Source organism: Gekko japonicus, unplaced genomic scaffold (genome assembly GCF_001447785.1).
Source record: "Gekko japonicus isolate JY-2015 unplaced genomic scaffold, Gekko_japonicus_V1.1 scaffold105, whole genome shotgun sequence".
NCBI lineage: Eukaryota > Metazoa > Chordata > Lepidosauria > Squamata > Gekkonidae > Gekko > Gekko japonicus.
The window spans coordinates 1,935,465-1,951,871 of NW_015167532.1; the positions used below are offsets into that span (position 1 = coordinate 1,935,465).

A 16,407-nucleotide genomic window follows, 5' to 3' on the forward strand; every position below is an offset into this window, starting at 1 on the left:
AGGGGGCTCCTGAAATGAAGTCACCCTTTCCCTCGTGGCTCTCTGTGCGGTGCCTCCTCTTTGCAAATGGTCCTATCAAGCCAAAGTGGTGGGTGCTTGCCGTGGGCCGTACCTGTCAGGCCGTGGATGTAGACATCCTTAATGGGAGACGGGCATATGTAGAATATAGCAGGCATCTTAAAAAACAAAATGTGTGATTGGAAAAATTGGCTGGAATGTAGTTAACATGATCTGGGAGAATGTAATCTGGATCAGTGTCGTTTGGACATTGGAGGTAATGAAATTACCTTTGCAGAATTGGAGCGGAACTCCTGCCCTTCCCCTTGCCTTGGATGGATTGTAACCATTTAAAAGACACAGCTTCTGAAACAAGCACCTAAACTCTTTACTCTGGATATTCTGGCCTCTAGAAACACTGAAGCGAGTGGCCTTCTATTTTAGGGTCACTACAGGTAGTAGTTTTGACTGGGTACAGGAACGATCTCCGTTGCTTAACTTGGGTTATGTCAGGAGGCCGAGAAGCCTTCCATGCAGCTGGGAACCTTTTCTTTGAACATGGGTTTTTTTTATGCAGGAATAAAGGATTTGATTTTTGAAGCAGAGTGGTTCAGGAGTGGTCTTGCTCGTTATGGAAGAAAGGGCCTTGGCATAGGCAGGACTATTGAAACTTGCCTGTGAAATGTTATTGGCCTCCCGTTTCAAGACTAGTGACTCTTGGTGCGGCAGCCAATAATGGTCATGTGGTTTTTCACTGATGTTTTTTAAAAAAAGAAATACATAGGGTTGCAGGATAAGTCTCTTAGGTACTGTTAGAAGTAACGGCTGAACATAGCCTCCATGTTTGAAAGCTTGTTTTACGAATATCAGGTACTGCCAGGAAACGAAAGATGGAGACTTTGGACTCAGGCAACTCTGAGCAGAAGTTTTACCTTTTCTCCATTTTCCTTTTCACCATCCAGTAAATAAAAGCTCATGTCCAGTGCAGTTCTAAGATAGATGTGACTGCCCTGTTTTTCCATACTTGGAATCCAAGCAGGCGTTAGGTGAGCAAAACTTAACAAGCGATTAGCGATGGTTGTTTCAGGAAAATTCCTCTGGAAACAGGAGTCGTCATGTACCTCTCTCCCAGACGGTTTCAAACAGTGGTCTTCTTCCTCTCTGAACTGAAATGGCTGGTAGTTTGCAGGAAAAAAACAGTGTCACGTCAATCTGAGGAGTCCGCTTTAGCTGAAATATTGGAGGAGGAGAGAATTTTCACGATGCAGAGGCTGTTAAGTAGTTTTGAACTCTTTTTTTGTTTTGTTTGTAAAAGCTTTAGCATATGCACTTTGGAACAATTCTTTCCTAAGTGTTGCATTTGGTATATGAAAAAAACAAGGAAGCTGAAGAGCGACTCTCTTTAAATCCGCTGAGAACAAGAGGCAGACCTCACTCAGGGTCAGGCCTGAGGTTCTGCAGTTCTTACTGATCTGCCCTCTCCTGGTCAGGGAAGGGTATCATGCGTTGGGGAATAGGGTGGTTGTTAATCCGCAGCAGCTGCTGTAGCTGTCCAGCTGGTGGTCCTCTCTTGGAGTTACTTAAAGCAGCTGGGGTTGGAGGCCTTGAAGATTCCTTCACTGCCTCTGATTATTGTTGGAACCTGGCTTCAAAGGTGTTTTATTATGCACAGAACTGGCCTGTAATACTCACATATACTCTCAGGCTCGACCCTAGTTCCCTTTTGCAGGCATTGTACACATCTAACCGCTGCAGACCTGCGTCATACGAAGAGCTGCATCATGAGGCCAATTCAAAGTCATCTGGCAGTCCTCAAAACTGGTTTGCCAAGAACACTGGCTGCAGAACCGCAGAACATGTTTTGAGACATGCGCCACCTCTGTGTGAATCATGCCCTGTAGTGATAGAACTGAGTTAAGGTCATTTATCCAAGAGAAGTTAAAGTCCAGTGGCTGCTTTAAAATAAGAGGATTAATATTTTGTGGCTGCTAGCTCCAGCTTTAACCGTATCATAGGTTACTCTGGTCGCTGACTCTTTGCACTGATGCTGTTTTAATAAGAATTAACAGAGTCTCCCAGCGTTGGTGTCAGTGGCATTCTCCCAGCCTCTTTGCATTTTAAGTGAGATTAATAAATGAAAACATGTTGTAGAGACAGGATGTAATTTATTGAAAGATTCGTGAAGTTTCAATGACATTGTTAGGGTATTTAATTAGGCTCTAGGAAAAAAGTATAGAGTGACCCTTCTAGGAAAGCTGATAAGTCATAATAGCTGTTAGATCCTCTTTATTCCTTCCTTTATAAGATTAACTTTGCGCTAAGCAATTTATGCTAAGTTTTTCTCTTCTGTTGGTAGCCAAAGTTATCAGTGGTTCATGAATGGATTATAGTAGATAACATCATGTAATTAACAAGAGATGCCGAAAAGTAAAAGTACAATTTGTGTAAGAATTGTATGAGAGAGTGTTAATTTCTTAACTAGGGAGGATATTTGAGAGGATAAAAAGGAAAGCAAAATAAGTGTAATTCTTTGACAGGATTAAGGTAACCTTATCTCATGTTCTTTCAGAAACTAGTATTGCCTGTGTATGTGGAAGTCATGTTCAATGAGCCACTCATTTCCAGAACAAACCATCGACACAGGTTGCCAATGCACTTTTGTTAAAGTAATTGCTGTTATGCCCAGGTAATGCCTTCTGTACGTTGTACAACTGAAGGGGGCATAAGAGAAAGAGTTGCCTAACAGTGCTTGGGCATCGGTTAAATATAATTTAGGACCCCCTAATTCACGAGAAGGGGCCGCGGTGGCTTAGAGGTTAAGACACTGAGCTGCGGACCGGAAGGTCTGTAGTTCAACAGTTCGAGACCCAAGTGCTGTATAAGTGGTAGTAGAGGGAAGTGCTGTCAAGTCACAGCGGACTTTTGCAGGTTTCCCAAGGTAAGAGATGATCAGAGGAGGCTTGCCGGTGCCTGCCTCTGCATAGCAACCCTGGGATTCCTTGGTGGTCTCTCATTCAAGTGTTAACCAGGGCCAACCCTCCTTTGCCTCCGAGGTCTGATGAGATCAGGCTCAGCTGGACCATGCAGGTCAGGGCGCTGTATAAATATCGAGCATTAAATATGTAACGATGTGGAATTCCGTGAAATAAGTACATCTGTTTAAATATCCTGTGATGATTAGGTGGATTTTCTGAGGGCTGTGAGAACAGGAAGCTTGCTTTTGGAATATTCCACTTCCAGTTTTGCACGATGGTGTTCCTTGGGCTGGTGTTCTAATCTGGGAGAACCGGGTTTGATTCCTCACTCCTCCACTTGCAGCTGCTGGTGTGACCTTGGGTCAGTCATAAGTTCTTTCAGAGCTATTCTCTCAAGGGCAGTTCTGGAGAGAGCTCTTTCAGCCCCACCTACATCATAGGGTGTCTCTTATGGGGAGGGGAAGGGAAAGGAGATTGTAAGCCACTGTGAGACTCCTTCCGGTAGTGTAGGGCGGGGTATAAATCCAGTCTCCTCCTCTTCTCCTGGCTGACAGGGAATGGTATGAGAATGACTTTATCTGTGTTTTCTGCAGTGAGCACTGGGTTGTGTTGGGATAAAAAAAGAGGTATGAGCTCTCACTGGTAGTAAGGTAAAGGTTTCCCTTGCTCGAAAGCCAGTCGAATCCAACTCTAGGGGGGCGGTGCTCATCTCCATTTCCAAGCCAAAGAGCCAGCGCTGTCCGAAGACGTTTCCGTGGTCATGTGGCCAGCATGACTAAACACCAAGGCGCACGGAATGCTGCTACCTTCCCACCGAAGTGGTGCCTATTTATCTACTTGCAATTTCTTGCTTTCGAACTGCTAAGCTGGCAGTTTCAATTTCCCGTCTGCTCTGGAGTAGAGAAGCCTTTCTGCTCTACTTGGACAAGAAGGCCTGGCTTGTTTGGAAGAGTTTGTGAGGTAGCCCAGAGGTAGCCCTGCTGCACATTGACTGTGTGTGGTGATTGTTTGTATAAAGTGGGGAAGGATCTTAATGATGTGTGTTACCCTACAGAGCTGCAAGCCTCTCCAGTTTACTTGGTGGTGGAATGGAATAAGGCCGTGGAGGCCCCAAAGGTCTGGAATGAGAAGTGCGGCAGGAAAAATACAGTGCTGTGATGTAAGCAATATAAGTTAGTCAGTTTTGTCTGCTCATTAAAAGCCTTACTTGGAGAGATTTTATACCTTGCTACTCTGTCAGGCTAGTCAAGTGAAACCACAAAGAAAGGGAAGCATTTGTGCTTTTTAAGACTTTATTTGTGTCCGCTACAGAATAACTTTATTTGTGCATCGGTGCCTTTGAAATAGAGCAGAGTTCCAAAGCAAGTATTGTGGCCTGGGTATGGCAATACGTTACTAGAACATAATGTTTTAGCCATTGTATGCCTGTTGATGATGACAAAAATTACCCTGCATCGAGTTTTAGGAGAAGTTTGTCATATCAAGTATTTTTACTAACCCAGTGGCACTTGGATCCATTGCAGCTTACACTACTATACTGCACGTGTCTTTTCATTTTTCCCTTAATGGGTCTGCAGTTCACGTCTACTGCAAAATTCCTCCTCGTATAGGGCAAACTTGTGGTTTTCAAAACAAGAAATGAAAACTATATCTTTAATCATTTGCATAAAGGAATGGGGTAGTATGGAACCCTTCCAAGGGAGCCCGGTCACACACAAGCACTGTGTGAGGCTGCAATGTACAGTATCAGCTCGGAGTATAGCAGGTGTATTGTAGAGTAAGGAGCCGCAAGGTTATCGGTTGTGGTATGTCTTTCCACAGGTGAAGTTTCTGTTTGGTAGCTCAGTCAGTGTTCTGTAAGGTAAAGGTAAAGGTAAAGGTTCCCTTGCTCGAAAGCCAGTCGAATCCGACTCTAGGGTTGCGCTGCTCATCTCCGTTTCAAAGCTGAAGAGCCAGCGCTGTCCGAAGACATTTCCGTGGTCATGTGGCCAGCATGACTAAACACCAACGGCGCACGAAACGCTGTTACCTTCCCACCGAAGTGGTACCTATTTATCTACTTGCAATTTCTTGCTTTCGAACTGCTAGGTTGGCAGGAGCTGGAACTAGAGACGGGAGCTCACTCCATCATGCGGCAACTCGGGTCTCGAACTGCTGAAGTACTGACCTTCCACAGCCTGCAGTTCAGCGTCTTAACCACTTGAGCCACCGCAGCTCCTTTACATTTACACAATGGCATAAAAATAATCCAGCTGTGCCGAGTCGACTGTGTTGTGGATCATTTGTGTGTGGGATTTTGTGGAGAGTCTGGCCTTGACTTGCATTGCTCCAGGACAGCTAAGCTTAGGATGAGATGCATGGGTCCTGTTCCTATGGCAGAGAAGCAGCCACACTCATTGCTACGCGTGTGATGGGAAATACCATTGTATGACGTAGAAGGGTTTCTTTGTTGTAAGGAGAATTGTGCAGTAGGGGAATGAGGAGTGTTCAAGGACCATAGTTACAGTATTTGGAAATTGGAAGGGACTTGTAGGTCATCTAGTCTGTCTCCCAACTCATGCTCCCTACAGGAATACACTATGTAGCATAATTTGACAGACGGCCCTCCAGCCTCTGGCTAAAGATCTCCAGGACAAGAGGGTACCACCTCCTGAGGCAGTCTGTTCTGCTCCTGAATGCTCCTTAGCATTAGGAAGTTCCTCCTAACGTTAAGCTGAAATCTGCTTCCTTGTAATTTCCGTACAATGGTTGTAGTCCTGCCCTCTGGAGCAAGAGAGAGCAAGTTTGCTTTGTTTTCTGTGTGACAGCCCTTTGGATACTTGCATGCCAACCACACGTTTAGGTGTGGATAGATTTTAGGCAGCATTCGTTTTTAAATATTCACCCAAGCAGGGCTGAGGAGGTTCTGAGCACTGTTCTGTGTGGGATGGGGTATAATGACAGAACACCGTCATGTCTAACGAATTTAGCTGGTCAGTGTCCAAACATCTGTAATAAATGGGCCTTTTCTTCAAAGTCTGCAAATGACCCAGCATACTCCTTTACAGAACTCAGGGTGGGGTGGCGGGGGAAGGTGAGTTTCAATTACAGAGCTTCTATTTAAATGGCCTCTTCCAATTCCGGTTACGAAATAGTTGAATCTTGTATCAGTCTTTGAGGAATTTATTTAAAACCAAAGGTGGCAAATCTATGTTAATTTTTCATATCCCTTTGGTAATGAATAGTTGAGATGCTTAAGTATTTAGGGTTATGTGATTATGTGTCAAACACTGGATCCCTGTTATTCTCGAAATATGATTTCTTTACTTCAGAAAGGGGGTGGGGGGAAATCAATTTATGACATCCTGAAAATTAAAGTGGCTTCATTTTGGTTGCTTAGGTTGTACTAAATAGATAGCGAAGAATAGCACGGTTTAAAGAGATAAATGTCAGGAGCATTTTCTAAAGTAGACATTCAGACTTTTTGGATTAATGGGATATAGAAGGTCAATAATTGCATGGATTTCAGTAAGCTGGAGAAGAGGTGGCCTTCCTGCGGTGCTGCTGTGATTATTAAAACATTTTGAATTCATCGTAAAGAATACAGTGCTTAGGTTCAGTGTCGCTGCCAGAGTGGCAGATAGGACTCAGTAGGGTTCCCAGTTTGTACAGATTACAGGGAATAATTGGATTGTTTTAAAGGAGAAGAGATTTCTGAATGGGCCGTAAAAGAACTGCTCCAAAACCGGCTTAACCCTTGTGCTTTCTCCCCCTCTTTTTGCATTCAGGGACCTCCTGATTTCCAGCAGAACCCTCCTGGACCAGTTCCTACCAACTTCAGTCAAGCCCCCAGACTCCCCCTCCAGGACCAGTGGCGAGGGCCGCCACCGCCACCCCCACCGCTGCCACCCCCGCCCCCACAGGACAGAGAGCCTTTCTTCATGGGAGGTGAGGGCCCTTGTGTGTATCAGAAGCATCACTCTGAGTTGGCTGAGCAGTCGGTTGGCTTTCGTCTGAACTGCTGAGCCAGATTTTGTTACATTGGTCATCTCTAGTCTGCTGTAAAAGCTACTGAATTGGGAGCTCAGAATTTAGCCGCTAGAACCCAGTCTCCAAGCCGTCTCGCTTGTCCAGGCTTTAGGGGAAAGTATTAAATGACTCTGTCTTCTCTGTTACAACACAACGTGACTGGAGCAGGCGGCAGGGTGCCAACTTCAAGGTGGCTTGTGTCAGAGCAGTGGAGGCTCCGGAGGCATCAGTTCTGGTTTGCCGTTTATATTGCCCATTATCGTTGCTTCCGATGGAGAAATAATGGACCCTGTGACTGACACGGTTTCCCTGAAATGGTTTCCGGGTGGGACCCTGGCTTAGTGATAGTGCGTCTGCTTTGCCAGCATTCCGGTCCCTGGCATGCTCAGTTGAAAGGGTTTTGGTAGGAGGTGATGTGAAGGACCTTGGCCTGGCACCTGGTACGCATCTTGTGATCAGAGTACACAACAGTGACCTTGGTAGACCAGTGGTCTGACTTGATACCATGTGCCCCTTTTTCTCCCCCTTTGGAATTGCTTGCCAGTATACCTCCTGCAGGCATTTTGGTTGCAGATTTATTGTTCATAATTGCATTTCTATAGCACTTTCAGATGTCCAAGGGCTTCACATAGACCACCTTTTTGTAATTGTTATAATAAGCCTCTAAGGTTGCTCAGTAGTATTCAGATACTGCTGACTGGGGCGGCGGGGGGCTGAGGCTATGGATGTCGCTTGCCTAAAGCCGCCATGGCAGATGCAGAATTTGGACTAAGGCTGACTAATTTGTAACTCAGTTTCTTAGCAAAATCCCCTCTCTGAGACACTGAGCTTCATGACTGTTTTTCTTTCCCAGCATAATCTACTTCACTGGATTGCTGGGGAAAAAATACAGTAGAGGAGGGGGAGGAAAAATTCATTGCCCTGAGCTCCTTAAGGGAAGATGAGGATGGAAATGTACTAACAATAATAGTTTGCATTGTGTGGGTTTAGTTGGAGATTAGGTATGGTGTTTGGGGGATGGCTTTACTTCGCAGGAGCAGGTTGGACTTCAGAGCCACGATTGTCTCTAATTCCGATTGTCCCCCTGCTTCTGCTAAACCTGAAGTTGCAATGACACCCAGGTTTCACGGGGTGGTAGGAGTTAAGTCGTTTTTTTCAGGGGTATCTATGATTTAGTGTGACTCTTGGCACAGTAGGGAGCAGGATGGAGATCTGATTCATAGGCAGAGTGGTAACGTGTCTATTTTATTTTGGGTGGGGGGTAGATCCAAGGTTTCCCAGCCACCACTTATTTGAGCAACGGAGTCCTCCTCCGCCACCGCCTCTTCTGAACAGCAGCCATCCTGTTCCCGGCCAGAACCCGCTCCCTTTCAGTCAGCCCGGACCAGGCTTCAGTCAACAAGGGCAGCAGCCCGTCTTCCCCAGGGAGAGGCTGGTCCGGCCAAACATTCAGCCGCAAGGCCCCGTGGGAGTTCTCCACTTCAACCAGCCGGGAGCCGGAAATGCGCGGCCGTTCCTTCCCCCCCGGCAGCCGTACCTGCAGGCCCCCGGGCAGCCCTTCATGACAACTCACACGCAGCCCAACATTCAGGTATGGAGCCGTCACCAAATGCTCGGCGTAAGCATTCAGGGATCTGTCAAGAACCTCTTGAGCTTTCATCCTGAGGCACCCTCTGCCTGCCCTTTTGTGAGCATCTCATTTTGACGACTAGGGAGACTATCACCCTTCTTTCATCCTGTATGGAGCCGTCACCAAATGCTCGGCGTGACCATTCCGTGATCTGTCAAGAGCCTCTTGAGCTTTCCTCCTGAGGCACCCCCTGCCTGCCCTTTTGTGAGCATCTCGTTTTGACGACTAGGGAGACTGTCACCCTTCTTTCATCCTGCAGTCATTGTGAAGAGTGGGGATGGTGATTAGTTTTGGAAATGGATTCCCTTGGTTTGGGGGGACCATTTTTAGCTTCCCAGAATTCTCTTAGAGACCTCAAATCACGTCTCTCACCACTGCAAATTAAAGCTCCCCCCACCCCGCGGCCCCGTTCTTTCTGAAGTTTGTGAAGTTGATGAAGTGTGACGAAGACTGCAAATTACAAAGCCTCCAAAACATATGTTGCTTAAGCAGAATACTGTTAGAAACCTTTGAAAACACCACCTGCACATGCCGTGTTTGGTCTGATGTTACGAGGACTTTAAGCGTGCCTTCTTGCGGCTGTGCCGAGCATAAAAACATGCCCCCCCCCATTTTAATCGGACTACAAGAGCGTTAGTGGCAGCTTCCTAGTTGCGTGGTGGTTCAGAGTGAGGATGTTGAACCGCTTTGAATTTTTGCAAAACTGTTCTCCGTTAATGAGATTAGAAAAGTTTGTAATGTGACATTTTGTTCAGTATTCCATGGTTTCCTAAACTGATTGATTTCAGCAGAGCTATGAAAATAACCTATTGTTTAAAAACACGTCCCTCATACAGCAAGTAGATTCAGCACCGTCTAGTGTAATTATATTGGGTCACAGCAAAGGTTAGAGCCCCCTCTGCTGGTTCAATTAAGTATTTCCTGTGAGGGTGCCTGTGAATGCAGTCGTGCGCCCTATGTATTTTTTTAGATTTTCCCGCTGTCTAATGAAAATTAAAATACCTATACTGTACTTTAGCAATAAGTATCTTACTCAGACTCCAGTTAGTTTTCCTCGTTTTCAAAGAAGTGAACATATTGTAATATAGTTAGATTCAAGTCCAGTAAGGTAGAAGGTAAAGGTTCCCTTGCTCGAAAGCCAGTCGAGTCCGACTCTAGGGTTGTGGTTGTCATCTCAATTTCAAAGCCAAGAGCCAGCGCTGTCCGAAGACATTTCTGTGGTCATGTGGCCGGCATGACTAAACACTAAGGCGCACGGAACGCTGTTACCTTCCCACTGAAGTGGTACCTATTTATCTACTTGCAATTTCTTGCTTTTGAACTGCTAGGTTGGCAGGAGCTGGAACTAGAGACGGGAGTTCACTCTGTCATGCGGCACACTCAGGTCTCGAACTGCTGACCTACCACAACCTGCAGTTCAGCGTCTTAACCACTTGAGCCACCGCAGCTCCTTCAAGTCCAGTAGCACTTTAGAGAAGAAGAGTTAGTTTCATACCCTGCCTTTCACTACCCAAAGGAGTCTTGGAGTGGCTTACAGTCACCTTCCTTTCCTCTCCCCACACCGTGTGAGGTAGGTGAGGCTGAGAGAGCTCTGAGAGAGTTGTGACTGACCCATGATTACCCAACAGGCTTTATGTGAAGGAGTGGGGAATCAAACTCAGTTCTCTAGATTAGAGTCCACCACTTTTACCCACCACACCAAACTGGCTCTCGACCAACAAGATTTTCAGGGTAGAAGCTTTCAAGAGTCAAAAGCTCCTTTTGTTAGACAAGAGTAGGAATGTAATGTAATAATAGTGATGTAATAATGTAATATAGCATCCTTGATCAAAGTTCATTTGAGAATGGCAGGGAGGATTTTAAAATAATTTCTATGGGTCTCTCTTTTTGCTAATCGTGGTGACCATGGTATACAAAGACCAGCTTGCTAATTGTGATGATTGGTACACAAAGAGTGACTTGCCGAAGCTTTTCCTGATTTTTATTTTAAAACACATCTTTCTCCCCTCTTCCTTAAAACATTCAGGGACCCTTGCACCCTCCTCTGCAACCGCAGCATCAGCATCAGCAACACCCACAGCCACAGCAGCATCCGCAGCATCCGCAGCCGCACCACCAGCAGCATCAGCACCAGCAGCAGCACCACCTCCTGGCTGTGCCTCCCCAGCCTCTGATTCCTGTGGCCCCGTCCCAGTTCAGGCCTCACATGCAGACTTCACAGCAGCAGCCAAGCAACAGTCGGATGCAGTGTCAGCAGAGGCAGGGGCTGATAAAGCCCAGACATGTGAGTTGTTTTAAACACAGCAACAAAAAAAATGGTTTATCAGGAGGAGGGAAATTAGCCCCAAAGGGCACCTTTAAAATGGATAATATGAGTGAGAACCCTCTCATGTTACAGTGTGTGTGTGTGGGGGGGGTATGTGTATATATACACACATATAGAGATGTAAAATTTCCGGAAATTTTGAAGCTCGGGAAAAAAACCGTTTTTTTCCGGAAGAAAACGGAAATTTTCGGAAAAATTGAAAAAAAATGCTACATTAGCATTTCTTTTGTCTTTTCTAGATTGAAAGTCATTCTGTTACTTTAGGAAACTCAGCTTAGAGGGAACATTGGTGTGGGGGTGTATGTGTATATACACACACACACCCTCACCATGCATTCTGTTTCTTGTATTTAGAAGGCTTCAGGGAGTGCTTGCCTATCTCCTGCCCTGCTCACTTGAGTATCCTCATCCATCCCACACTATTAGCAGTCCTGGACTGCATTTCACTCTCATTCCTCCAGAGAACAAGGAGGAAGAGAGCATTAGTTCTCTGCTCCTCTACACCGTGCCTTTCTAAGAGAGCTCTTCCTTGCCCCCATGGCTCTGTCCCTCTGTTAAAACAGGACTGCAGAATTCTGCACTGATTTGTCGCGGAATCAGTATGGGGGGGGGTTGCTTTGTTCCAGATGCTTTATCCTGCGCAGAGGAAGTGCTCGTTCCTGGAGCCGCAGGCGAGGCTTTTGAAACCAGAGCCCCACGAGCACCCTTTTGGGGTTTTCAGGGGAGAGCGGATTCTGCCAGCCTAGTGTGGAGCAAGCAGAAGCCCTGCCCGTGGTGGCAGCGGCCTAGGAGCCCAGCTGCAGGGGGAAGGGCATTCTTATTAGCCTTGCACAGTGCTCAGGTTTGCTGCTGCTCGCACCAAAGCGTCCCCAGTTCAGAAAGAAGGGAGAGTTGTTTGCAGAGTTTTCCCCTTCCCCGCTGCTGTCCATGACGCAAACAGAGAAAAGCCTTTGTGGGCTGGCTCTGCAGCTGAGCTTCTGTTTCCCATTTGAAAGACGAGAGCCGAGTTCTTTAAAAGAAAAAGAAATCATGTATCTACAGGCTTACCTACATACATATATATACACGTATACAATAAAAATATAGCGTTAAAATTTTTAAAACTAAGAATCGGCATTTTCCCTCTGTATGCTTTCACATTTTACCCAGGCTCTTATATCTGTGTCTATATTTCTTGGATGATAATAACATAAGGTGTCCTATTCATTTAATCTTCCCAGAGTTTTACGTGTACGGGAGATTATTAACAAGTCCCTCCTTGAGGGGCGGTTCCCTGGGGCACTCAAGGAAGCGATGGTCCGCCCTCTCTTAAAAAAGCCATCTCTGGACCCGGCCGAATTGGCCAACTATCGGCCGGTGTCCAACTTGCCCTATTTGGGCAAGGTGATAGAGAGAGCGGTGGCGGCACAGCTACAGACATTTCTGGATGACGCTTCTGTCCTTGATCCCCACCAGTCCGGGTTTCGCCCGGGTCATGGGTATCTTTTCCAGAGTAATTAGGAGTACTAAATAACTAATTCACAGATATAGGTAAGGTTTTCATGAACTCAGGAAAATTTCACCGTGCTGTTCTAAATAATCTGAAATAGGACACCAGCCGGTTTCAAACTCTGAGTGGAGAGCCGAGTTCCAAATGCCGCTCAGGAGGGCCGTTCTGATTTCTTCCCTGGAGGCAGGGAAGGGAGACGTGGGCATCTCTCAGGAGGTAGCCTGGACGGGAGCACAGAGGGAGCTGCTCCTGCCTCTGTCCCTAGACAGAAGAAGGGGAGCTCACTTCGGAGGAGGCAGTTCTCACTTCCCACCTGCGTCCAGGCAACTGGCCGTTTGTAAGCCTCACGCGGCTGTCCCTGCATTGTGAGGAGCAGAGAGCACGAAGGAGCCCTTTGGGGAGGGGGCGTGGCTCAGTGGCAGAGCATCTGCTCGGCATGCCGGAGGGTCCCAGGTTTGGTCTCTGGTATGCCTGAGGCTCTGGAGAACCACTCCCGGTCATACTGACATTGATAGTCCAGTGATCTGATTCAGTACGGGGCAGCTGCATCTGTCTAACTAAAGACTCGTAGTCAAAGTAAGGCAGGACGGGTGAAGTAGAAAGGAAGGACCAAGTTGGGTCAGACATTGAAGTGATGATGGGGGTCCTGGGCAGGCTAATTGGCTGTACGAAATGGCGCTAAGAGGAAAGAGTCCAGGCGAACCTTTGCAGTGTTCTTGGGGAGGGGCTCGAATGGAGAGAGGATGGTTCTTTAGGACTGAATATTGTGTGCACCGAGGGATATGTCTGAAAGGTCATGCGTAGCTGTCACTATTCCTATAACCGTAAAGGACGTTTGCTGAATTCTTCTCCCCAACACCACCACTGAAAGTTTAGAAGTCATTTGGTGCTGTTACGTTTGCTTCTCAAGCCATCAGTAGTTTAAATGAGTTGATACCATCCCTTCCATAGTATAAATTTGTTATAAGGAGGAGAGCCAGGTGGTGCTTAGTACTCCTCCTTCCTTTTGGTCTTGTTTTGGAGGAGTACAGCCCTGATGGATTGGCCAAACTGGTTGGCACGGCAGAGTAGACGCAGACTTTTTGCATGTGCTGTTGAAACGCCTGCAAGACGGTCTTAATTCAGAACCTCCACAGCCATGCTTAAGTTTCACTCTCTGTGACAATTATGCCTCCCGGGGCAGAATCCTTACTGCAGGTTGCACATTAGCCACGGAATACCATTTTGCATTCTCATCTTCTCAGAATGCCCCGACACAGAATATCGCCAAGCGTCCGAACCAGCAACTCCAGTCGGGCGCTCCGAGGAACAGCAACTTGCGCGAACTGCCGATAGCACCGCTGCATGCAATGGAGGCTGCGAACAACCGCCGGACCTCGACACCCGCGGCTCAAGTGAAACCCATCGCCTCTGCTGCTCCTGCCGCGAGGCCTGCCGTGGGTCCCAAGGCCCAGCAGGGAAGGCCAGAGACGAAACCCCAAGTTGCTACCCCAGTGGTCCAACCGAAAGTGGAGGTCAAGTCGGAGCCAGAGGTGAGGGGCTCTCCTTTTGCTAATGACGTGTCAGTCAACAGTTTCTAGGCCAGGGGTATATGTGTGTGCGCCTGTGTGTGCAAAGTGCCGTCATGTTGCAGCTGACTTACACCCAGGAAGGTGCTTGCAAGGCAAGGGAGAACAGGTGGCTTGCCGCTGCCCTTCTCTGCCCTCCTGGGAGAGCCAGTTTGGTGTAGTGGTTAAGTGCGCGGACTCTAATCTGGGAGAACTGGGTTTGATTCTCCACTCCTCCACTTGCCGCTGCTGGATGACCTCGGACAAGCCATAGTTCTCTCAGAGCTGTCCTTGAAAAGGGCAGTTCTCGAAAGAGCACTCTGTACCCCACCTACCTCACAGGGTGTCTGTTGTGGGGAGAGGAAGGGAAAGGAGACTGTAAGCCACTTTGGGACTTCGAGTGAAGGGCGGTGTATAAATCCAATCTTTTCTCCCCTCCCCTCCTGACCAGGTACAGACAGGCAGTTAAATGTATATTTACCAACAGGAGCCATTTATGCATTGCTGATTCCTCTCCGTAGTAGCATGGAGTCATGCTCGTTTTAGGAGAAGTCATAAGCCAGTTATTACTCTCACAGCTCTGATCGGCTGTTGAAGGCTGGTGAGGCTGGCATAGTGTGCCAGGGGACCACATTGAGCTTGAGGCATGACGGGTCACCATATTGCCAACAGAAGTCATCTTTATGTTTAGTTGTTGTTGTTGCTTATTATTACTACCACCACCGTGTGCTTTTAAACATTTACAGATTCCCAAATTGGTGGGGGGGGGGGCAGCCCATAAAATAAGCAATTTAGAAGCTCTGGCTAAAAGTAGCAATATCTGCGCTGTCATAGTAGAGTTTAACAGTAGAACGGATAAATTGCCTACCTTGTTAAAGGTTAAATGCCCTTTTTATATACAGGAGGTTCTTACTGCTTTCCTGAATGACCCAAGCAACCAAATCTGGTGCATATCAGGTGGATGAACATTCCATAAACTTGAGAGGCCCTAACCAAGAAGGCTGTTATTGTCTTCTAGAGATGGTACTTGCAGTGAGGGCTCCTTGTTAATTTTTGTGAACAGGGGCAAAAGATCTGATGTAGTTAGGGAGGGCGTTGCTCATCTGAGCTGTCCTGGTCGTTGTAGAAGATGGGGGTATTTTGTAAGCAATCCGTCAGTAATTTATTACAGTCACGGACCAGCAGAATAAAACACTCAATAGCAGAGTGGTTATAACAATATATACAGGGCATTTCACAGCTAGTGAGAGGAGGCTTGCAGTGATGGGCAGAAGCAAAGTGAAGTCAGCTGGGCCCCAGAAGTAGCACTGCTCTTTCCTCATATTGATTTCCTTTCTCTCAGTCATAGGTGTTGTACTCTAGGCAGATGCCAGCCAGCCAGTCATTCTTTGATTAAACTGACTTGACTTTTGGAATGTAGCACACTGTTTAGGTCCAGAGAAGTGCGGGGTTGCTTGTGACGAGGCATGGCGGCTTTTCAGCTTCCCTCCTGCCCCACCAAGATCTCTCGGTATTTTTCACAAGCTGCTACCAAAGAGGACAATCTGTCTGCAGGCACGCGTAGGCCTTTCTTGATGTGCGTTGTTGTCTTTAACTTCAGAAAGGGCCACTTGGTTTGTGTGCTTCGTGGTCATTACTCCCAACATGCACGTTGAGTGGAATACTAGTCCGTTTCACACCTCTGCTCTAGATTCGTGTGGAGACAAAACCTACAGTTTCTACTTGTGCCCTGGCCTGGACAGCCCAGGCAAGCCCGATCTCATCAGATCTCAGAAGCTAAGCAGGGTCGACTGGCAAGTCCTTGGATCGGAGACCTCCTTGGAATACCAGCAGTTGGGAGGCAGGGGCAGGATTTATTCAGCCACCACTATGAATATCCTCCAGTCACCAGAGGTCGCTATGACTTCCAGGTGCACACTCACTCACTCACACACGTGCGCACACACGCACATATTAAAAAATACCAAAAAAAATACAGTTCATACTTGCACCTTCCAAATATGACTTTGACTAGGTTCTGTGATTGAGAACCCAAGGAAACTTGATACCCTCTTCTGCACTGTGATGGTTGTTGTTGCTGTTCAGTCACACAGTCAAGTCCGACTCTTCGCGACCCCATGGACCACATCACGCCAGGCCCTCCTGTCCTCCATCGTCCTCTGGGGTTTGCTTAATTTCATGTCCATTGCATTGATAACACTGTCTAGCCATCTCATCCTTTGCCGTCCCCTCCTTCTGTTACCTTCAATCTTTCCCAGCATCAGGGTCTTCTCCAGTGAGGGCTCCCTTCTCATTGGGTGGCCAAAGTATTTGCGCTTCAGCTTCAGTATCTGATTAACAACCTTTGATTTCAGTTTCTGATACGTTCATCGCTTTTGTTGTTCTTAAGAAGAGGCGTTCATTGTTTGACCTTGTAAATTCGCTTCCCCACAAAA

At 47.0% G+C, this 16,407-nt stretch overlaps 1 protein-coding gene across 1 annotated transcript in view; it reads left to right on the forward strand.

Moving 5' to 3' along the window:
* The window catches only part of RBM33 (RNA binding motif protein 33), a gene marked incomplete at its 3' end in the record, with an annotated part of 94,125 nt that overhangs the window by 50,708 nt on the left and 27,010 nt on the right, over positions 1-16,407 (forward strand). Inside the window, exons 12-15 of the mRNA XM_015413439.1 lie at positions 6,740-6,899; positions 8,246-8,571; positions 10,637-10,894; positions 13,670-13,957. Of these exons, the coding sequence (XP_015268925.1) occupies positions 6,740-6,899; positions 8,246-8,571; positions 10,637-10,894; positions 13,670-13,957 (1,032 nt within the window). The remainder of the gene's footprint in view (positions 1-6,739; positions 6,900-8,245; positions 8,572-10,636; positions 10,895-13,669; positions 13,958-16,407) is intronic.